Raw genomic sequence first — 25,510 nt, forward strand, 5'->3', positions numbered from 1 at the left:
GAGCTTTTATTCTTCTTAAACACTTAATCTTAATAATAATAATAATAATAATAATAATAATAATAATAATAATATTTCCTAAACACTTCTTAATAATAATAATAATAATAATAACATCCATTTTTAAGGTCACAACCAAGCCAGACACCAAATAGGTGTATGAGATCCCCTTGTTTGTGGGACAAGGGACCCAACTCGTATGAGATCCCCTTGTTTGTGGGACAAGGGACTGGTGTATGTGTATGAGATCCCCTTGTTTGTGGGACAAGGGACCCAACTCGTATGAGATCCCCTTGTTTGTGGGACAAGGGACCCAACTCTGCGCAACGATTTGATTGCTAAGTCTACGAACGCATGCATACTCTACCCCCTCTGGTTTTAACCCTGTGACCTCTTAGGAAGAAACACATGCTCTTAACCATTAGGCCCACTGAAGCTCTATTCTTTTATATATATGTTAGAGAAAATATTAAACTTGGTGAATTTTTAAAAAATATTAAAAAATTAATCCTTAACCCATAAGCCAACCTAACATCAAACGGACCATAATATAATACTTAGCAAATAGAGTAAAAGTCACAAAACTATCTTTTTATGGAAATAGATTCCTCGTGGTGTATCGATAATATTTTTTCCCAAACCAACTGGGAACACGCAAAATCATGCAATTAGCACGAGTGGAATAAATGAGCACATGCTGTATTGGCCTCATCTTTAGAGCTTAGTTAAGGTGGGTGTGTATATATATTGGAGGCTTACATTAGGGATTTTGACCCTGTCATGGAAGGAAAACCCTTTCTATTACTCTGATATGGTTTTGGATCCATAGTTATCCTCGTATTCTAGTTTGATTTTCAAGGCGTTCCACTCTCATCTTGACACTCTATCTGTTACTCCAAGGCTAAGCAAGTCCCAGATTCATATTGGCGAATTATTTTCCACCTTTCCCTCCATTTTTTGGCAAGCACTTGCCCTCGTTTAGTGGGTGTTTCTTATTTTTGGATGTTACAAGATTTTCCCCAAATAACGAATGACATAGGCGTTTATGATCAGAGCCACGACAGCACACGCTTTTATCAAATACAATTAATTTCCATATTTTTATTTCCTTACAGAGATTCTCAGTTTTATTGATAAGTTTATATACAGAGATTCTCAGTTTTGTTGATCAAGTTTATAGAAGGATTCAATCTGCGTTTGCAATGGCTTTGTTTTTGTTTTGCGATATCATTTTCCCTTTTATTTTATTGACGTATTTTTGTTTGTACTGTCAGGCTGCCCGGAGTGATCTTGAAGCTATAAGCGGGTTGCAGAGAAGTAAGGAGACGAGTTACCAGTAGGTCTTATCGCACGATGGGGCGACCGCCGCTAAGTGGGGCTCCTGTTTTCCGCTTCTCTTCCAAGGAGGTATGTTTTCCCTTTCTAACTTTTTATTTCTTGCTGATTAAATGGATCTGATTGTTTGAGAAAATCAGACACAAATTCCCCTCCTTATATAATCAAGGGGAGCTATCATATCTTAGACCAACTACCACTATTCACTAGTGAAAATCACACATTCAATGCATGCTGTATATTGTTGGCCATCCACATCGAGGAATTTGGGTCCTACATTATTTATTAATTTTTTGTGGGAAGTTTCTGATCTCCCTCTGGATTGTATTTTTACATGGTTCCTATATAAGCAAGCAGAGTTACAATACCCGAGACCGATAACAATCCTTTACTACTGGAAATCATATATTCCGGTGTATGCTGTAGATTGTTTGCCTCCCAGATGGAAATTTTGTGCTTTATTTTTATTTTATTTTATTGTGAGGGTTCCTAATCGCTCTCTGCATTGGTTTGTGTCATCGTTTCTATATAAGTCAGGAGAGCTAACATATCTGAGATCAATTACCAATTTTCACTAGTGCAAATCACAAATTTGGTGTTCATGCTTAAATTAGTGTCATCTACATGGAGAATTGTGTTCCTTCTAATTTTTGTTTTTTGTTTTTTTTTTATCAAATATTATTGTTTGGTTTTTCTAATTTTTTTTTGGGAATTCTTAATCATTGTCTGGATTGTATTTTTGCATTGTTCATATATAAACAGCTTACTAACAGCCTAGATGACTTAGTCTGATACCAATTACCACCTTGGTAGTGAAAATCACACATTCAGTGTATGATATAGATTGCTTGCCATCTACGTGGAGAATTTTGTGTTCTCCGATTTTCTTTCATTTTATATTTTTGTGGGACCTGCTCACTGTCCGGCTCGCAATTTTGCGTTGCCTCTGTACAATCAAGGATAGCTAGCATATCCGAGACCAATTAGGACCTTTTACTACTGAAAATCACACATTTCGTATTCGTGCTTAGATTGTTGGCCACCCATATGGAGAATTTTGTTTCCTGGTTTCTATTTTATTTTTTCATGGGAGTTCCTGATCACTGTGTGGATTGTTTTTTTTTTTGCATTGCCCCTCTATAAGCAAGGAAAGCACGCAGACCAATTTCTTCCTTTTACCAGTGAAATTCATATTCTGTGTTCATGATGTAGATTGTTTGCCTTGCATATGGAGGTTTTTGTGTTCCCTTTTAAGATAAGATAGTTTTATTGATGTCCAACAAAAGACCACAAAAGCAGGTCAATGGGACTAAAAATGTGTATCCATTGTCAGTAGAAAGTGGGAGTGCCAATGCATCTTCTAGAACAATGCTAAGTGCCACTATGCTTTTGGGAAACCATTTAGATTGGAATTATTACCTTTGTGCAGTTGTTTTATTGCTTTTGTCTCATTACTGCTGCAGTCTGGATCCAGATTCAATTTTTGATTTGAAGTTCCAACTTCCAATTGCCGATTTGGATAATGTGCCCTACCAATGTTAATGGTTTAGTGCAATATCATTGTACCAATTATGCACTGTAACGGTCATTCTTGAGGGTAGCATCAATCTAGATATAACCTTTGTTCAAGTAGTTAAGGTTTCAAGATGTTTATATTCATGTCATAACTTAGGGATCAGTGGCTGTCTGAACAGGTGAATATCATTTCTTTTGAGCTGGTAAAGCTTGGTGTCCAAAGAAACTCTGTGCTTACTAGGCACCCACATTCTTCCCATGGCTTGGGAAGTCTGCACGATGATGCTGGTGGGAGCAATTATATTAACATTGTCAGATGTGAACTCAGTTTAAAAGGCCCTAATTTAAGTTTTTTCACATGGCAGTCATATTTTCATCTGCAAGACAGGAATATCTTGTGCAGAGGCCAAATTATGTTCTTATAGAATTTCTGCCCTCACTGTAGTTCAAATAGGCATACTATGATAACTCAGTTACCGTAATGGGCTATAGTAAAATCGAACACCTTAAGATGGTATAGAGCTTTGCTTATTTCTTGCTAACTAAATTATGTGCCCACAACAATTAGAATACTGTTAGAATGAAATTGGCATCAGTGAGTAAGCACTAATTCTCCATTTGCTTCTTATGCTGTCAAGGGAGGAAAATATCTTTCAGTCATATAATTCTTTGTAAATATGATAATTATGGTGTCCAGTAGTTTGCTGCTATATTTGTTTGGAGTCTGGACTGTAATACTAGAAGTTGATTGAAAAGCTTAATCCATGTAAGTTTATAAAATAAGATCAAAGATAACAATAGTGAGCTGCAAGTTATTTATATGAAGGTGACATGTTAATCAGATTTGATGGTTGTAACAAGTAAAATACTATACATCCATACTTAAAGTGTCGTTCATTCATAATAAGATCTTTTCCTGGAATTGTCCAGACTTTGACAACACACAGATCTTGTCCTGGAATTCCTCTTTTGGCTTGACATGTCCTTTCTCTAGATAATCATGATAAGCATTCCATAAGTCTGCTTGCTCCCCTTTCAGAACTAAGACCAAGTTGACTTCCAATCTTGTTCCAGATATGTGTCAGTTGGGGTCTCCCAATCCTCTTTCCTGCAATGAGCCTACAGATCTACTGGCAAAGTTACTCTTTCACCACAGCCCATTACAAAATCTGCACAAGCCAGGCAGTTTCCAATCACGGGAAAGATCTAAACTATAGTCTTGCAGTGGATTGAGACATTTTTATACTTTTTCTTGGATCTCTGATCCAATCAATAAACGACCTGGATTTTCATTTTTCTTCCTGGACCAAGGAAAATTAAAGCATGCCTTTTGATTTTTCCAAGATCACATTGGGAATATAGGCAGATGAATGCCAAAAGGCAGGGATTGCCTCCACGGATTTTACCGAAGTCAATCTCTCACCCCCTGAGTATAACCATCTGTTGCCCCAATTGTTAATTCTGTCCTCAACTCTTTCCAACAGCCAACCCCAATCCTATATACCATATCCATCTGGTTTAAAAGAAAACCCATATACTTAAATCCATTTTGAAGATTTAAGAGCTTGAAAGGAAAGAATCCTAAGAATCTCTGCTCATTGTTTTATTCCGGGCCATTAAAGCAGATAGAAGGTTTTTGCACATTTAGTTAAATACTTGTAGCTACTCCATACATCTTCAATATTTCCTTCAGCTTCTCTTTCACTAGTATTAGAGAACAGCAGAACATCATCTACAAGTAATAAATTTGTTAGTGAAAATTGAAATTGCCCTACCAATTTTGATTACTGAAATAACACCTAATCTTTTTGCTTCAATCATGCCCCTGCTTAGTCCTTTAGCCACTAGTAAATACTAAAAAGGGCAAGGGAGACAATGAGAACCCTTGCCTCAACCTCCTTGTTGGTTTGAAAATTTTCAAGGCTGAACCATTTATAAGAACTGTTACCCCTCATATTGCATATGAGGGTTAACCCTGCGTAAGTTTATCATGTATTTCAGGATCACACCTTCATGAGGATTTGGCCTCTTTGGAGATGGTGCTATCATTTGGTTGCTTTGATTGCCTTGGTTGGAGGAGATTCATTTCTCCTTTGTGATGGATTGCCACGGTTCCTCTATTGGGGGCATATCTTTGGTTGATGGATCAACATACCAGTGGATAGTTGATGATGTTGCTTGCTACTTCATATGACTTATATTAGCATCATGGTATTACTCTTTGTGCATGTGTGGTGGTTATAGCCTCTCAAGATATTGGATGTTGATGATGTGGGATGTTGTGGCTCTTATTGATGGACCACCCTAGTAATTATTGATGGATATGTTCATCATGGTGGTATGGTATGTTTTTGGTGGTTGAAGGCTCACATCTAGCATATGAGGAGTATTGGAGAATTTTGCTTAGTATTTGCTCACATATTTGATGGACCCTTGGTGCATTTTAGAATAGGGAACTCATTAACTAAAGATTCCCCTAAGTTTTGATGATTAATTATTGTTCCTCATGTGTTTGTGTTTTCTAGTCCTTTTATGGTTTTATTTGGCATCGTTGAGCTTATGTTGTGAGTGGCCTAGCCTATTTGGAGGTTATTAACACTTGGATGACTTTATTATGATATGGAGCATTGAGTTCGCACCCCTAATTGGCACACACTTGGAGGCATATTTATATTTATTTGTATTTCATTGCCTGATGATGGGGTCGTCCCTTGTTCCATGGAGTTAGTTGGCTGGTATATATTCTTTGCACATTGACTGTGGGCTATTATTCGATATGTTGACCTCTTCCTTTTTGTACTTAGATATTTGCACATTTATTGAGGAAATGATTACACCTTGGAGATCACATCATGGAGTTTTTACTTGGCATTTTTTTTAGCATGCATGTACACATGCGGTCTTCTTTTCCATCTTCATTGTGGGCTGAGCCTTCATTGGATATTTTTGGCCCATTTATTAATGTTCTTTGATGGTATTTTTTGGCTTGGAGCTCCTACAGGTACCACTTGTACTTGCTTATTACTTGGTCTTCTTTATATTTTTGGATGACATGTGTGAGAGGGTACTTTTGGTGGTAGCTTATCAGCAAATATCTTTTGACAGATGCCCTGATTACTACCAGTTCAACACCATTAGAGCACTGAGGCAGAAAATGTAGTGGCTTTGTATGCAAGGATAATCAGAGCATGTTTGGACACATTTGCTTTAAGAGGTGCATTGGGCTGACCTAGAAACGATTGAATGATCTACTGTTTGTGCAATAGATGGAAGCAAGTAGGATTGGTTATGCTATTATGCTGGATGGGGTTAATCTGACATCAGATTGGATTGAGGGAAAAAAATGGAGGCAACATTCCAAGATGAGGATCTTAATTGGCTAGATGTCTAGATAGAGATCGGATAGACTTATCAACACCATAAGATGCAAGGGCAAAGCGTCTGAATTCCCATGCATAAGTTTGAGGGTTTAATGATTCATTATCAATATAATTTTATGCCATTGTTGATCAACCGTGGCATAGTCTGTAAATTTGAAGTTTAATCTATTTGATACATAATAATTGGAGCATTTAAAGTTAGTTAATTTATTTATTTTTAAATTTGAAAGTTTCTTTAAAAACACACCTCGAGGTCAGGGGTTGCATTTCATATCTATACTTCGTCTGGGTTTGCTAGGATTGAGGGGTATCTATTCTGTCTAAATCATTGAGGCTTGGACCCATTATCATCCCTTTTTCATCTTGCCATTTGGATGGGTAGACCATGATGAGAATGGAACCCCTGTGGACAACTTAAGAATTCCTTGAAATTACTAGTGAACCAAAGCTCTGTTTGCAATTTAAATAATTTGAAGTTCAGTGTTCAGTTTTAATGTTTATTTTGAAAGTTGATGTGTATTTCATTTGGCTATTTATTATTTACACAAGCCTATGCCTATGTTATACGATTTATTTTTATAGACGAGCAACAAAATAAAAACCCTTGATTTTATTTTGTGAAAATTTGAATATTTTATGTATCCTTGAGTTGGATCTCCATTTTGGGTTTGTTGAGCCCTTGCCAAGTTTGAGTTGTTTGACTTTGTTTCTGCATAGCTTTTGTATTATGCATTGAAGGATTCTTATTCATTCTTGTATTATGATGATATTATTCAAATGCTTTATTTGGTATGTTGATTCGTTGGGATGAATATGTAGATTGTAATAAAATGCCTCATAATGGATATGCATATGCATCTCTAATACTACTCGTTGCAGAACATATACTCATTTGGTTCAAGGAAACTTTTCGCTTGATTTTAAACTACAACTTTGAACTAGCTTTGATTATAGAAGGTCTTGGTTTTCATTGGTCTATAATTGCAATGCTTATACACAGCAATCTTATCTTGTAGTGTCTTGTTTTCTGAAGGTTCAAGAAATGGAAAAGGTCTTAGAAGATTCTAAAGGTGCAATTCCTCATCGTGATGTGATCCGTTCACTTGCTGAGAAATTCAGGTATCTGAGAGATATCTATTTGATTTTACATTTTACAGATGGAAGTGGCAGTTAGATTGTTTTTGAGTTTTTAGGGATCGTGATGAGGATTTGGAGGTGTGAAATTTCCTCGATTCTATGTTTTTGTCCTTGAAGTGATAAATTATAATAACATGCTGCATTGAAATGCAGTGCATCACCAGAAAGGGATGGGAAAATTATTGTACAAACAAAGCAGGTCCAACTTTGGAATTCCACTCAACCATTGCTGTCTTCATAAAATTATGCAAATGTTATTTGCTAGGCATCTCATGTCTTTGATTTCAACTCACTTTTAATCTCAACTTTGTAATGCAGGTATGGACTTGGTTTCAAAACAAGAGGTATTCACAAAAATCAAAATCTGTTAAGGTGCAAGGAAATGCTACACCGTTACCTCGCGATGACTCAGTAGCAAAGAGAGCGGTGACTAGTTCTGCAGCTGTTCCTTCAGGTGCATTTCTAGACTACTCTTCTAGTGAAATTGGGTTTTATTCCTTGTGAGATTTATTTTATTCATGCTTCTCTTCTATAGTCCAGAATAATGGAGGGAAATAAATAAATAGATGGACTTGTACCATTGAACAATAGATACAATTATTGGGAAAGCCACTCTAATCTCTTTTCTCTCTCTCTCTCTCTCACACACACACACACAATATCTGACTGTCTATTGTTCGATGATCTATCTATATCTTTATATGCATGTATATATCTATCTGTTCGTCTGTTTATGTATCTTTCTCTAGAGAGATAGATAAGCAGATAGGATAAATACTATTCATCCAATTCTACCTTTCCTTTTTTCTGTGCCAACCTCTAATTGATCTTGACACAACTATAATTTTTTATGTATTTGTTTTTTATTTTTATTTTTTAATTACATCTTATATTTACAACAAAATATTACAAAGAGCAAACAAAAAGGTGGAAGGTTATATACAGTGAAGCTCATAACCTCTTCTGTAATGCAATACAAGACAGCAAGCCAATGAACCCTGCCCTGCAGCAGAACTATCTGACTGTCTATTGTTCTATGATCTATCTATATCTTTATGTGCATGTATATATCTATCTGTTCGTCTGTTTATGTATCTTTCTCTTGAGAGATAGATAAGCAGATAGGATAAATACTATTCATCCAATTCTACCCTTTTTTCTGTGCCAACCTCTAATTGATCTTGGCACAACTATAATTTTTATGTATTTGTTTTTTAATTTTAATTTTTGTTAAATACATCTTATATTTACAATAAAATATTACAAAGAATAAACAAAACAGTGAAAGGTTATATACAGTGAAGCTCAGAACCTCTTCTGTAATGCAATACAAGACAGCAAGCCAATGAACCCTGCCCTGCAGCAGAACTGAATATTGATCCTGGAAATACTTCCAGCAGCTCTTAGAAAACTGGCACTCCTAAAAAATGTGCTGCATCATTTTCGAGTGAGGACAGACATGGCAAAGGTTGTTATAAAGTCCACTTTCGGCCAATTGGGCATTAGATGGGATCCTTTGATACATGACTAGCTAGGCAAACACTCTTTGTAGAATAAAGAAGAAGTTGAAGGGTATGTACAATGGAGCTCAGAGCCTCTTCTGTAATGCAACATGGTAAAATCTGAATATGGTATGACTTTTGAGATAAAATCTGAATATGGTATGAATCTTAAGATAAAATATGAATATTGTATTGACTTTAGAGATTGAGCATCTTTGATCAACAGGGCAATCTAGAAACAAGGCAGCACATCAATGACCCCTGCCTTGCAGTAGAACTGAATACTGTTCCTGAAAATATTTCCTGAAGCTCTTAGCAAATTGGCACTCCTAAAAATTGTGCTGCATCATTTTTGAGTGATGACAGACATGGCAAAGGTTGTTAGAAAGTCCACTCTTGGCCAAATGGGCTTTAAATGGGATCCTTTGGAACATGATTAGCTAGGTAAATACTCTTAGCTTATAAGAAAGTTGAACAGACCAAACACTATGGAGTCTGCACACCCATCTATCATTCAGGTCAATCAACGCCCATCTTGCATGGAGAACTGGGGATAATGGATCTCTATGATGCAAATTTAAATGCAGTGGTCGGAATTCATACTGCTGTCAAGGTCGACCAAAGCTCTATCCCCTATTCCTCTAGAAAGGTTTGCGCATCCCTATATTATCTTGAACAGGTCTCTCTACATGATGAGTCCTCTCAACTCCAAAATCTGTGTATGATTCGGGGCAATCAGTCCATACTCCTGAAATAGAGAGTGCTGATCCTTCTAAGAACATGTGTGGTTGCATCGCATAAATGCCCGCAGAAGAATATGCCATTCTTGCTAAAACTGCGCCCTTGAAAGCGATGCATTTTCACAATACATGTAGCTTGCATTCTCTAACTCCATATGGGACATTGTGCTAAATCCCAACTTGCCCTGTCCCCTCCCAATTCCATCGAACCAAACCTGCAACAACTTACCAAGCTGACCATATGATCTTGAAAATGAGTGAGCTCGAAATTCGAAATAGGTAGGGAAAGGAAACAATATCACATAGATCAAAGGTTCCTTGCACCCTGCCTATTTGCTGCACAGTCATAATCCTATGTTGAAACAAGATCTGCCAAGGAATGAAGCTACCTATGCCTCACTAATCACTTTGCTGCAAGAATAATGGCCTGAGTAGCAACATCAACTAGGCAATCCCTCCTCATCCTTGGGCATGGAACATGCATCCCATGGAACTAGAGGAAGGCCCCTCTCTCCATCATACTCAGACCACAAATATTACTACAAAATCTACTCTAATCATTGAAATTGATCATTGCTATGAAACCATCAAGAGACATAATTGACATGTGAAGCCGGGATAATACACTCAACAACTCTCAATTTCTGCGCAAATGGGGGGTCCTTATGATGCGCAACATGGAGTTTGCTTTTGAAACCTCTAGGTACACCATTGCCACATAGACACGATTGACAACCCACTAAAAAAGGAATGCTCAAATATCTTACAATCACCTCGTGTTGAATATATGTCGAGTTTGCATGACTCCAACCAAATCAACAAAAATTATCATGTGGTTACTAACCACAACACCTAATGTAGAGCAAAAGGTGTCCAACCAGGTAATGGACCCATCAATCAGGTGTTGCTCAATGTTCACAAAGAGGAGAGGGTCATCTACAAAATGGTTGTTAACCATCTTTGAACTATTCGGGAGAAAAATGCCTTGCACTTGCCTCTAAGTATGGGAAATCTTTAGCAAATAGCCCAAGTAGGGGGCTAGGGGGCACCCCTAGTGAATAGATCGATGTAGGATGATTTGTGGGAACAAGGAATTATTAGCTGAGACAAAGTTTGACGCATTAGTGAAGAGAGTATTCACCATGGCGACACACCTCGGTCCAAAACCAAAACAAGTCAACTTGTAAAAAATGAAGGACCAATGTCTGATCATAAGTATTGTTAAACTTAGTCTTTAGAAAAAGGGATTGTTGGCTAGCCTCTCAGGTCCACTTCAGATACTCGCATGTTGGAATCACAGGCTCAATAATGAATGCAGCCAGATGTATCCTTAGGACCAAGTAGGGGGCTAGGGGGCACCCCTAGTGAATAGATCGATGTAGGATAATTTGTGGGAACAAGGAATTATTAGCTGAGACAAAGTTTGACGCATTAGTGAAGAGAGTATTCACCATGGCGACACACCTCGGTCCAAAACCAAAACAAGTCAACTTCTAAAAAATGAAGGACCAATGTCTGATCATAAGTATTGTTAAACTTAGTCTTTAGAAAAAGGGATTGTTGGCTAGCCTCTTAGGTCCACTTCAGATGCTGGGATGTTGGAATCACAGGCTCAATAACGAATGCAACCAAATGTATCCTCATGGCCACTTTCTTAGCCAACCTTTTTAAGCAAGATTGAGTAAGGTGGTGGGCCTCTAGCCCTTAATGGTAAATCTAGTAGTGTTCTTGGGAATAAGTTTCATTAAATGCTAATTGAGGACTATAGAAAGTCTACTAAAAGAGTACACTTCAGATACTATACAACAAAAGTCATCTCCGATGGTGACCCACATCTCTTGTAAAATTCACAAGGGCCATCCATATACAGTGACTTGCCATTCTACATGGAAGTAAAGTAGCCAAAGGCTCCTATTTTAAGAAGTCACTGTCTAACCTATCCCAATAACCATTAGACATTTTGTGAGGGATAACTCGATTTGTTAAAGCATAAGGAGAAAAAAATATTCTAAAAATGAAGCCTTACCGTACATTTGAACTTAGGAATGGTCCTCAACAATGTTGAGTTTTTAAGTGCAATAGATAGAAGCACAAAATCTTGAAATACTGATAATTACTTCTATTGATATAAATCTTCTTTTAACAATTCCAGTTTATCATTAAGCAATTACACTTTAGAAATTCAACCATAAAACCATATGGACAATAGAGATCACAATGCACAAAGAGAACCTAGGCAATTTCTTACCGAGTTCCACACTCCCACAAAAAAAGGGCAGAAAAAGAATAGGTGTTCCACAATCTCCTCTGCGTTTTTACATAGAACACTCCTGCTAGGACCTGCCATGCATCTTTTTTTTTTCAAATTGTCCCTGGTGGGGACTTTATTTTTCAGGTTGCACCGCTGAAATAATTGTGCTGTCCTGTTTTGTTCTCATTTTGAAAGTTGTAAGTATTTCATGTAGGTCATCCATGCTGACCATATCTATGTCTGATCTTTCTTCTAGAATTGGGACCTGTTACGCTTACCGCCTACACCTACCAGTTAGTGAGAAAAACCGTTAACCCCACAAGGTATGGTTGGTGGTAAGAACTAAGAGAAGGGGCTGCTACCTATTCTCAACTCTCTTTGTTTAAGCTATTTCCTAGGTTAGCTAAGGGGGGTGGTTCCTAATGAAAAGTTATATGATATGAGTCTCTAGGAGAAAGGTTAATTTGGATTACTTGTCAAAAAATAACTTGTTTCCAAGAATTAAGCAAGCATATGAATAAATGAGCAAATTTCAATGATATATTCAAAGTATAGACCAGTGTTATTGGAATCGAACCGGTTCGACTGGTTTGGAGGCAAAATCGGTCCGAACCGAAAATGACCAGTTCTGCCAGCCTACGGCCCCACGGCCACACGGCCAGGCAAGCAAAAAAATGATTTTTTTTCTCATTTTTTTTGGTTTTACTTTTATTATTATTTTTCCTAAATTCTAAACCTAATCTAGCCCCCCCCCCCCCCCGCCGAAAGCTATTTAAACACCCCCACCCCCTCTATTCTACTCACACTATTCATTCGAGTCTCTTGCATTTCTTGAGCTAAGTTCAATGAGGAGAATTTAGAGAGTTTTTTGCAGGGTTGTTTTGAGGGAGATTTTTTGCAGATTTGAAGAGCTGATTGGAGTCTTGGAGAGCTATTGGGTTGGAATATTTTTGAGCTACTTCAAAGATTTATTTTTTCCCAGAGATTTTTGGGTTTTCACTAGTAACAGCTTCAGGGCTAGGGGAATCATGCCATAATCCCATTGCAGACTGGGATGCTACTCATTCTTTAGATGAGGATGAGGAGGATGATGATTCTGATGATGATTGATGATTTGATCATTGATTTGCTATAGCTATAGCTTGTAGCATTATAGGGTGTAGTATAATACTATGGTCTAGCATGTTATTTTGGATTATAAAGGCCTTTTAGAGCCCGCTTCTTGATGTTTGTAACATTTTTGGTTCAACGATGTTTTGCACTAAGTGCTATTTTGGTTATATGCACTATTACTTGCTATATAAATGAGAACTTTTGCATATTTGTGTATAAATGGTTTGGATTCATATGGATGTACATGAATATATCTCTTTTTCTTTAAAATATGAATATTTTGTGTATTTTGGGTAAACCGGTTTTTGTTTGTTTGTTTGTTTGTTTATCCGGTTTTTTTCCAATTCCCAGTTCACAAGGTTTTTCGGTTCGATGACTGGTTCGGCTCCGATAACATTGGTATAGACCAATGCCTTCAACTAAATAACAATAGCTTGCTCAAAAATAAAATCAAGATACAATGATAGACAATCCTGCAAAATCAAATGTTAGACCAAGATAAGCATATAAACATCAATTGCAACTATAAAGGAGATAGTACTTGAAAGTAAATGCCCAAATGACAAGATAATGACATCAATTACTCATGAGCTTAAATGATCATCAAAGCAACAACATATGAAATAACTTTGAAATAGAATTGCACCAATGAAAGAATTTCCAAGTACAAGAAAGTTAAATGTTGCAAAAGTAAAAGAATTCACAATACTTGCATAATAAATGCCTCTTGAAATAAAGTGATATAAACAAGACTCAAGTAAATCCAAGATAGCATAAGTAGGAAAATTGCATTTGCAAGTAAAGTAAAGATGTGATGTAGATGTGCTCTTGGTTTATTTTATTAGTTGCATTCAAAAGCAAAGTTTCAATTGAACTCCTATCCCCAGACTTCACCCTCGCCCGAAAAGTCAGATCTGACAGTGAGGAGTCAATAGAGGTGGAGGGTCCCTAAAGTCTATACAACCAACTTAAGTTGGAGGTAAATTTTAGTGATGCTTGGTGCATGTAAGATTTTCCAAAGTAACTTTGGGAAATGAAACTTTAACTTGAGAGATTAGCTTGACATAAAATAAATGGTTGCTTTGGAAAGTGAAATTGCCCAAATACACAATGCATCAATACTCAATATATGAAAATGTTGCACAATAATGAAGCATAAGTGAATTTTAGACAATTACCAAGTTAAATTTATCAAGTTAAAGAGATGTTTGCATAAAAATAAATCGCTATGAAATGGAATGTAATTTGTGACTTGTAGTAATCAATGTAAATGGTGCAAGCGAATTGTAGTGAACTTTGGGAAAGGGAATGTGATGCGTAGTTATGTTAATTTCCAACTTAAAGCATGCATGAGATGTGAGCAGAAATGGAAATGTCGAAACTAACAATCAATCTACCTACAAGCTCTCTCACTAAATGGAGAGATAGGATGCCAATGGGTAGAACCCACATTCCCACAAAAAGCAAAATTTTTATTATTATGGTTTACAATGAGGTTAATGGCTCTTTGAGAGCTACCCAAAGAATTGATGGAAGTACAATATGAGGTTTTGAAACCACAAGGAAATTCCTTCAAGTATGGAGCCTCAAGAGAGATGAAGATGGTGCTACAATTAGGAAATACAAGCTCCCAAAGTGATACACGACCTAGCCTTTTTTGCAAGCCCTCCTAATGCCCACGACCTCCTTGAAAATGGAACTTGAAGCTTGAGAGAACCTACAACAAAAATGTTAGGGCTGCAAAACTAAAACCAAAGTTAGTGTGAAAAAGAGCATGCAAAATGAGTGATAATGCTACAATATAATATACAAAAACTAAATCAAGTGATGGGAAAAAACCCCATCACTTGTCTAGCTTATAAGGAGCTCTTGATTAGCTAGATAAGAAATGAAAGCACAAGAGTTTATGAGATAAATTTGATTGAAATATTGACCTATGCACAAACTATGTCAAAAGGGACCCTGCAAAACAAAACACTTTCAAAAGATAAACTTATGAAATTCAAATAACGATAGGAGCTCCTTGAGAGCTATGCCAAGAGTGGGTTGGTCTCTTAAAGACTTCGCCTCACGCTTGCTAATCGATCCAAAGATGTTCCTTACAAAATTTCACATGCACATTAGCTCATATGGATTTAAACAATACACAATGACAAACAAACTGTAGAATTTGTGTGAAAATAGATAGAGCTGTCTAGCCCAGAGCATATCAAATTAACGACTGTAAATGTAAGATAGCTGTACATTCACAACTTTATAAAGCATATGAGAAAATAGAACAAAATAAAACATAAGCGTAAAAATATACTATCATTGGACCAAGCACAACCTCCAAGAGAGAAACACCCATGAATGAACCCCAAAGTCTTTTTTTATTCATATAAAGCATAAGTGTACATAGAAGTAGAGCTTCCCCAAGCACAATAGTTCGTTGCAAAGATACATAATGAGAGCCAAAGACTCGTATAAATAAGAAAATGGGAGATGATTCCAAGGCAAATCCCAATGACAAGTGTAGATGTGGTGGAGATCTCAATGCTCCAATGAATTTCCAAGTGGCAAGATGACAGTTGTAAGGCTGCTGTAGGTGGCAGTGAGGATTAGCTAATTGCCCAACATACTGCCTTCTTCACCTGTTCATTGTTGGTTGATGTAAGTCACAGGCTTGCCAAGTGTATAGATGGCTGAGGTGAATGGAGGCAAACTCCCTCCAAATCTGCACTTAATTGCTGTGATAAATCCTCCTAACAGACATGTGTACAGGCGTATCACCTTCTCTGGCTGGTGCGTACTTCTCTGTGTTCTGCCACATGTTATGGAAATGAAATGGCAAAGCTTCACCAAATCTGCTATGCAAATCCCAATCGAACTGTCAACTAAATCTTGCTTCTAATTAACTCTGCGTGTAGCTGGAGATGACTTAAGGAAATGCGTTAAGATTTATTGTGATATGCTAGCGTAAAGGTGGAGCTAATTCCTTGATTTTCTGCCTTAAAAAATCTTCACTGCCTGTCCACCAATCTGCGTGGAGGTTCCTTTTGGCATGTGCGTGGAGCCTTGCTGCCTACGTGGACTTTTTGCTACCTTTAGCAATTTTTTGCTGCCTTATGCAATTTTTATGCAATTTTCAGGAAAAGGGCTGAATACATCAACCAAATGAAGAAGCGATCTGTCCCATAGGCTATCTTTAGCCTTGTGGATGTTAAAATAATTTTCTTCCTTTCTTTCTAAATCATAAAACCTGAGCTAAGATTCCTTTGACAACTGCATGTAGACTTTGATTGGGCCTGTGTGGTCTTTTTTAATTTACATGTGGGTATCCCCTTTGTTGATTACACGTAGATCAAAGTTAGTGAGGTGGGGCTCCTTCCCACTCACTTAGTTTACCTGTGCACTTTAATTCCAAACTTGATTTAAATTAAATCAAAAGTGAACTTTAACAATTCGATGTGCCTCATGAACATCGTGGAACTTTGTTGACTACCTTTGACTACCCTTTGACTTGTTTTGACTCGAGTTGTATTTCATGTGGTGGGCCCCACATGGTTGCCGCATCATCTTTGACTTTCATTGGAAATGCCATGCCACTTGTTTGACTTCCATTGACTTCGGATTTTTTTGTTTGTTTGTTTTTGTTTTTGTTTTTTTGTTTATTGTTGTTTCAATTATTGATTTTTTTTTTTGAATTTTTTTTTTTCACTTTTGCCACTAAAATTAGAAAAATTGGCTTTTGAGGGACTATAAGTCGTTTTTTTGACCCTCAAAGTGGGTCCTAGGATAATGTTGGGTCTTTGAAGATGAATTTCGAGTAGTCACACGCCCTAGACATTTCTTAAGACCACTTATTTACATCATTACATAGAAAAAAAATTAAAAAATCCAGTTTTGCGGGGAATTTAATTATTAAAATATCCTACTTTGACCTAGGCAAATTCCACGAAATTTCAGAGATGACCTAGGATGGTAATATACATTGACTTTAGACACTAATATACATTAGGGGCTCAACCTTCTAGCTGTCACCCTGTGTTTGGAGTAAAGTAGTGAGTGAACAAACCTAAAAAATTATTCGTCACTTAAAAGCAAGAATAATTAAAAAAGTAACAAAATTACTTCGAGGTGGACTTGCTTGCTGATCGAGTTTCAACACCCTAGGCCTGTTACATGGCTTTATTCATCATGCTAGTGACATTTATACAATATCCTCGTAGGGCTGCGGAATATAATGATTGAAGAAGAAAATGAGAAGAAGTAGAGTTGAAAAACTCTGGTGATATGATGATCTCTAATGGTACAAGCAACCTTTGGTACATCCTTGGGAATGGAGTCTTAAAAAAATCTACAAGTGCCACTCCAGTGGTCAACAAGACCTTAGAATCAAATCTCATTGAAAGAGATCTTAGTACCTTTCAAACAATCACTTTGTTCTCTATTGGTTCTCCCAATCCTTTCATGGTGTTTACTATTTCATCAACACAGAGAAAGTAGGCTGCAATATTTTCGTCTTCCTTCATTTTCAGCTGCTCAAATTGCCCTCTGAAGATTTGAAACTTGGTCTCTTTGACTTTCTCATCTCTTTCATATATGTTTATAAGCTTATCCCAAAGTTCTTTTGTAGATTTACATAGCATTACTTTAATATAAACGAAATTTGTTAGGCCACCTAAAATAGCACTTCTAGCTTTTGCATTGTTATCATAAAGTTTCTTACCGGCATCATTTGTTGGAAGAGAGGTAGGTGCATTGTATCCACTTTCTACAATGTGCTAGACATCAAATCCCTGGGCTTCCACAAATGCTCTCAGCCTTCCACTCCAAAACACATAGTTCTGTCTGTCAAATAATGGGGTTCCATTTCTAGTGCACTCCATGATCTATCTTCTAGTGGTTAGACTGCTATGAAGGAACGTGCTCTGATACCAATTGTTGGAATATTCACCAATATTGGGGGCGCGGGGTGAATCAATACTGCACACTTTTTACCATTTGAATAATATCATGTAAACATTAACAATTAACTATGTTACCGGATCCACCAGGCCAAAGGGCTAGATCCGCGGATCCCCGAATCGGAGACGGATTCGGATCCGGATACGAGGAGATACGCCCCCAACATTGGTCGATGTGTTAAGTTGTCAGATGTCAGCGCCAAATTCTGAAGCAGACGTCAGCGCAAACATCAGAATGAAAAAATATGCGGACGAGTTAATGGATAACCCAATAATATGTGTCAATAAATTAATTATTCAACTGGCGTCAGCGAAACTGGATAATTCAACGTCAACTAAAATGAAAAAAATCAGAAAAGGGAATAATAAACCATTATCGGGTTAAGAAATGAATTATTAACGGGTGTCAGTGAAACTAGAAAATTGAGCGTCAACCAAAATGAAAAAAATCAAAAGTGCGAATAATAAATTATTCTAGTTTGCCGCTAGTTACTTTTTCCTTATTATAAGCTTTAATGCATATATGGTAAGCCACCAAACATTTATTTAGATATTTTAATTAAATTTTAAATTTTTTTAAAGTGTAGAAAAGTAACTTTTATAAATTAAGTTTCATAACCATTTAATATAAATATAATAACTATGAATTAAAGTTTAAATATTTATAAACGATGTATTAATTTTAAAATTATTAAATTAATAATTTTTTTAAAAATATTATATAAAAATATATATATTTAAAATTTAAATATTTTTATATAATTAAATTATATTTATAAATGATACATTAATTTTGTTTAAATTAATAATTTTTTTAAAATATTATATATATATATTATTTAAATATTTTTATATAATTAAATTATATTTATAAATGATACATTAATTTTGATATTATTCTTGTAATAATTATTTTGATAAGTACTAAAAATTATATATTTAAAAAAATGTGTTTCTATTTTTATTTTTTATATAAATTTAAATTTAATAATTATAAAATATTTTATATTTGTTTATATTTGCTGTTTCCTTGTCGTATCCGGATCCTGGCTTTTCAAAAAGTTGGCGTATCTCTATTCGAACCCGGATCTGTATTCGTATCCGGATCCGAATCCTGGTAACTTAGACAATTGACAACACAATTCAACAATGCATAACATCATACACAATGCACACTACACAAGAAATTTTTACGTGGAAACACAAACGGGAGAAAACCATGGAACACTTCTAATATATATCTTGAAGATTACATCAACAGGAAGCACCAACTTCCAAGATTCTCCAGCACCAACTAAAAGAAGGCACCAACCCCTTGTTTTTATCAGCTCTAACTGAAAAGATGCACACACATCTGGCAAGCACCAATTTGCTGCACAGGCACCATCTTGCCCTAGCACCACCCTACCACCCTGAAGATTGAAGATGTTCATAGGGACCAACCTGGAGGAGTTTTCTGTCTCCTACATGCACCACCCTGAAAATAAAAGATGACCAAATAAGATACATTATGCTGCTGTAGATCACATTGTCTTCTAGAACCTCAGATTGCCACTGCACTTGATCTAGCCATCTCTCCACTCCCACTGCTGCCACCTTCAATGCATTCAAAACTTGTATTCTTTGTCATATGCAACATCTGATCTAAATGGCAAAGCCTGGACAGCAACCTGTAATGCAAACCCTGGAACCTCTGGCCATAAGCAGCAACAAACCCTAAATGCTCATACAGCCTACAAAAATCATCAAATTACAAACCTACTCTTTTGCTCAAACAATGCATCTCACTTGTGAGACCCTAGCAGCGCCATTCAAAACACCTCTGCAATACAACCTCTGGCAGATTAGCCAGCTCTGCAATGCAAACTCTGCTCAACAACCAATTCTGCTCAGTACATCAACACTGCCAAAATCAACACTCTCTGCTCATCATACATACTTAACAATACATGCTTACTGACAAACCCTAGCAGCGCCATACATCCATATCCTCTCACAAACTCTTACACTCAGCATATAGAGCGCTCATGTCATAGGACCAGCAACAATGTATCCAGGAACAACACATGGTTGCAGCAGCATAATTCTTATCAACAACACTGTCTCTATCATCAATGACAGCAGTGTTTACACACTTTCAGACAGCAATATAGCTAACCCCAGAACAATAGCAATACTAGTAGCAGCAGCATAACCCATCGGCAACAACATATTACAATAAACTTATTATGGCAGGTACAAATACAGGAGTACACAATTCTGTCCACAACAACAAACTTGAAACCACACTTTTCCTCTGATCTCAAACTTCAACTCAAACTTTGATCAATGCTCAGGCATACTGGTTAAACACTGAAGTATATTTATTATTTCCTGCACCTAAAACACACAACCTCTAACATTCCATGCTCAGTTGCATTTGATCTGAATCATTAACCTACTGGTGCATACAATCAGCCTCCACATTCACTCAGGCTGCCATCAAACTGTTAGAACACACCCAGCATCTCAATCCATATTCCCTGGCCATCAAAATGCACAATAGCTAAGATTCCATACACACCAGCATTTCGATCTGACAATACACAACATACAACATTCTATCTGTTAGATCTCAGGTGTATTCGTTGGGTTCCAATTGCTCTGCGTTCACGCACACTAACTCGCACATCAGATTGCATACTTAATCTAATGTGCTCCTTTTTACTCCATACTTAGGCACAAAACACACATACGTACTGTCACACATCGATTATCAACAATCTCCAGCTGATTCAATACACAATGCTCAGATCACACCACAGGTGATGCATTTGGCATCTTCCCTCAGCTGAACACACTGCATTAACTCAGATTAACATTGACCTCCAATTACGCAGATGTAAACATACAACAAGCTTGACCTCTACCTCAAACCTCATGGCGACATAATTTCTGCCCGAATGATTTGTCCATCAGCTACATGAATATCGTCCAAAGGAATTGCAAAAACCACCTTTCAAAATTTCTCGAGACTGCTTAACTCATTACACCAATATCATTGTGATAGACAGATCGTATTGCTCCTTATGCATTTACTGATCATTCTACAATTCAGAACAGACCATTGCATTAACTCAGAGCACTGCTTGCTCTTTGCATCATCGCATCAATCTAAAGTTGCATTGATAGACCATTGCTCCACTCAGGAAATGTGCAGACTATCATTGCACATGCTTTTATCAGACAACCATTGCACTGCTATATTTTCATGTCAGGGCGAAGTCTTACCACACCACACCAGAATGGAGTGTTCTTCAGGACTGGAGCTATACGACTTATTAGATTCAATCTTGTGCCCAGAACCTGTGCCAGAACCTAAAAGAACAAGAGAACGAAATCGCTGTCCTGAACGCCCAGTCCATACACCCTTGTGCCAGAACAGATATTAACATCACAATGCCACAGACACTAGGTCACAAACTTAAGATTGATTCACCCTCACTTCAGAGCTAATTTCACATTTGAATGACAATAAAAAGATGATATGCACAAGGGCTCACAGTGCCCTATTTATAGTTGAAAAAGGGGGGCATAAAAGGAAGGCCAACCTGCCCTAATAAATTCAAATTTAATTTAAAAATTACCTCCATAATGAGGCCGAACTGAATGCCTTTTTAAAATCATTTTCAAAAATAAAATCCTTCTTTTAAGGGCCGACTTGGTCAATGAAAAGGGTGAGAGGGAGGCCCTTTTTGCAACTGCTAAGACCCATAGTATTTACCCAAAATTTAACATAAGCAACATTTATTTTTACACCAAGTTTTGGGACCAATCATAGAGCTGCCTTTACCATTCATTTTGGGGCACCTTGACCAAGACTTCAGGGTTCAAATTTTAAGAGGGCATATCTCGTCAACTGTGAGGAGCCACATGGCATGCCACCTACAATTGGAAACGACATGATGAGTACAATCAGATGATGATGGTCTAATATGTTCCTCCTCATTCATTTGCGACGGCCCACAACAAGAGCGGGGAAAGTGGGGCTTCATGGCTTTGGGCTTCCTTTCCTCTCTTCCGGGGCTTCTTGTCCGTTGGTACTTTCAATTATTGTAATCCATTGGCATATATTAAAAGCGTTCATGTTATATTAAAGATGTTAAAGAACTGACTTTGACATCAATGGCGACACCATTCAACAGCAACAACTTGTGCATAGCAGAATAGAGAGTCCTAGCTATGGAGGCTAAGTTTTGTGTATGAGGGGATAGGGCTTGCCTCATTGGAGAATTCCAAGATATAAAGGATTTTGTAGCCAACTCACAGAAAGGAAGGAAACATGTATATGCTGAAACCCAAAGGTAAAAAGCAAATGAAAAGGATGCATAAATGTAAATTATGATACAGTATACAAGGGGTTGATGGGCATTATCTATAGAATCTCTTTATGTACAACTTGTTAACAAGTTGCTTGATGAGGGATGCATTGTGTTGAATGGGCTGGTATTCCCCTTTTGCAATATATGGTGGATTATAAATGAGCCATAACATAGAGGTTCAAAGTTTGCATGTCCTAATTTCTCTTAATGATGTCGTATGGAAGTGCAAGATTATCCTTGGAGAAATGCAGGGCTGTACATGTTAATCGTACAACACTTTGGAATTTTTTTTTTTTCACCTCAATGTTTGTATGAGCGCTATGGTGTTGCTCATCTAAACTTTACAAGAATAATAACCACTACACGATGATGATATGGAGGAGAATTTCGATAACAATTTTTGAGGAAGGGAGCTTGCATTCTATGTGTAAGGCTGCATCGATGCTATGAGTTGAAAAGGTATAAAGATAATGGTAGTCTTAACATAGGTTTGATAAGCCCATAATATGAGAATCCACCATCCTCTATAACATTATTTTCAATATTTTGTTTACGGCTTTAACTTGGCCATTTGCTTGGGGGTCATACAGTGTGGCAAACTCATGGGTGAAACCTAACCTGGTTGACATGGTTTTAAACAAACGATTTTCAAATGGGTTTTTTGGTTAGACAATAGACGTTTTGGTACACCAAAGTAGGCAATGTTCTGATTAATAGAGAGAAATGCTGTTGTCTTATTGTCATTTTGTAAAGATGACATTGCCTTAGTACATTTTGTAAGGTATCAGTTGCAATGATGATAAGCTTGCGGTCATTGATGGAAGGAAGGCAACATTCCATGGAGTTGCTGCTGCATTCAGAAGAGGGGATAATGAACATGATGGAGTGTAACGATGTAAGAGGAGCACATAGTTTGCGGAAGTAAATTTGCATCTATCATAATGTTTGACTCCATCATAATGATTGAATATTATGGGCCAAAAGTAATATTGATTTAATAATGATAATAATTTAATTAACTAGGAGACAACCTAAGTGACATAACCTTTCTCCTTCATAACTGGTTAATGCTTATAAAGTCTATTGTCACAAGGTTCTTCATATCATCTATCGCTTTTATCATTCATTCATTATCAATTATATCTAGTATGGATTTCAACTCCGTGCTTATGTTGGATATTTCCATATACGAATTATTGTTCATTATGTTGGTATCAGAGCCCAACTTGGACTGATATTGTGGGGTCATCCCTACCTGACATTTGGTCAAATTTCCTTGCCCTTGGCAATAAAACTATTGGCTTTTGGCCACATACCAGTTATCAGATTTTCTTTGACTCCAGGTCTACACTATTATATTTTATGAAAATAAATAATATAAATTTCATTTTAACTTCGTATATTCAACCAAAAAACAATTATAGATATTTTTAATTTCAAGTGTAACCAAAAAAATGTCAAGATTGAAAAAAAGTTCAAATGTCATTATATTTTTTAAAAGTGTGTGTGTATTTCCATGGAAAACCTTGTAGGGAAATGCAAGTGATGCTTCCCCACGTTCGTGGATGGTATCACTAATAAACCTGTCAGCATAGTCTGGTGTGCCTAACCTAGTAGGATTTGAAACAGGCACTCGTCTGCACAGATCTAGCCCAATGCCCGACAATAGTGACCAGTTGAGCTCACCCCTTGTGCTCTTTGAACTTTCAAAAGAGTTTGTGTGCTTTTCGTTTTTTCAAGGAAAACTTTGCAGGGGAATCCCTAGGTACTTCTCTGCATTTCACAGATAGTAACCAGTGTAATCTTGTCAAGGCTGATTACAGTGCTTGACTTGGTAGGGAAATTGAGTGAAGCACACAACATTGGCAGCCAACTTGGGGGATTGATCCGAGACCTCTTGCATGAAGCTGAAGGCACTCAACCACTCAAACTGGCACACTGGGCTAAAAAAGTGTAAATTCTACCGGTGTACATGTAGTCCTAATGTGGAGGGACTCCACTGGACTTGAACCCATGACTTCTCAGCAATCTCTGCCTTGAAATGGTTGGTATAAACTGATTGACTTAACCCATGTGGCTAGAAGTGTGTGTGTGTGTGTGTGGTATTGTTTTAATATGTTTAACAAAAAGCAAATCTTGACATTTTTTTAATGAATTTTATGGCCAATTGAATTCTCCACTGCCTGAGATTTGACAATATTTGATTTCTAAGTTTTTTTGGGAAAAATTGCCAGATTCAGTGTCCAAGACTATAGTTACATTAAAAATATTTGCCATGAGACATGAATGTCTCTTTCTTTGAAGCTTATATTGTTTAAAACATATGGAGGCTTCCCACAGTTGCCACTACGAGTGTTTCAGTCTATGACTTGCCGCTACTAGTTGTGCCCAAGAATATTGCTCTTTTAAACACCAATCTGATATAAGTATTTTATGAACATATTACTTAGTGCACGAAAATATGCAGGTGATAATGTGCTATTCATGGGGACATTTGGGTTTGATCGTAAGAATCTCCATTATTGTATTCTTTCTTGTGAACTTCTTGAGAATCTGTTTTGACAATCTCCAAGGCTCAAGTTATACTTATATTATGTCTTCTTGTGTTATTAATGTTTTTTTTGGTTTTCACAGGAAGAAAGGCTCCAGATGCTGCAGAAATGGAGTTTGAGGCAAAATCATCAAGAGATGGGGCATGGTAAATGAACTATCTTCTTTTATATTGACTGAAGTGTGCATATATCTACATTGGAAACTCTGCTTCTACCTTGATTTTCTCTTCTCAAATATCAGAGAACATTTTGTATTTTCTGAAATTTGTAAAACTAAAAGATAGCTAATGTCCCATCTCCTATTAATCAAGCAAAATGCAGATCTGTGTTTCTTTTGCAGGGAGTACTGAAAAAACGATTTAAAGCTTCTTTATGCAGGTTCACTGTTGTTTTTGTATACTACCAAAATCAGGGTGCTAAACCAAACGAGTGGAATTACATAATCAGCACACTTCCAAATGTAATTTTGTTTCCTCGAGCAAACAATTTCAACAGAAATGCATGAACACATGCACCGTAACTTGCATAGCTTGTTTAGGTTCATACATGGAAAGAAAAGCCTTGGTAGCTAAATAAATAATACAAGACTTCAATCTTTTAGTAGTGCCCCAAGTTAAATCTGGAAATATTGGAAAATAAGATAATCTATAGGTCAATATTTCTCTTGAAATAAGG

At 36.8% G+C, this 25,510-nt stretch overlaps 1 protein-coding gene across 3 annotated transcripts in view; it reads left to right on the plus strand.

Moving 5' to 3' along the window:
• The first annotated feature begins 631 nt into the window (after positions 1-631).
• LOC149255334 (protein SAWADEE HOMEODOMAIN HOMOLOG 2-like) overlaps positions 632-25,510 on the plus strand; it is a 50,011-nt gene continuing 25,132 nt past the window's right edge. Inside the window, exons 1-6 of one of the 3 annotated variants that reach the window (XM_089460459.1) lie at positions 632-730; positions 1,275-1,407; positions 7,264-7,349; positions 7,521-7,566; positions 7,686-7,821; positions 24,918-24,981. In XM_089460459.1, the coding sequence (XP_089316585.1) occupies positions 1,354-1,407; positions 7,264-7,349; positions 7,521-7,566; positions 7,686-7,821; positions 24,918-24,981 (386 nt within the window). In that variant the 5' untranslated portion in view covers positions 632-730; positions 1,275-1,353. Of the gene's footprint in view, positions 731-752; positions 961-1,274; positions 1,408-7,263; positions 7,350-7,520; positions 7,567-7,685; positions 7,822-24,917; positions 24,982-25,510 lie in introns of those variants that run through there. The other 2 variants (XM_089460458.1, XM_089460460.1) reach the window with 2 other exon arrangements.

Source organism: Pinus tabuliformis, chromosome 7, assembly GCF_031772625.1.
Source record: "Pinus tabuliformis cultivar Carrire ecotype Pingquan chromosome 7, CPIR1, whole genome shotgun sequence".
NCBI classification, from domain to species: Eukaryota; Viridiplantae; Streptophyta; class Pinopsida; order Pinales; family Pinaceae; genus Pinus; species Pinus tabuliformis.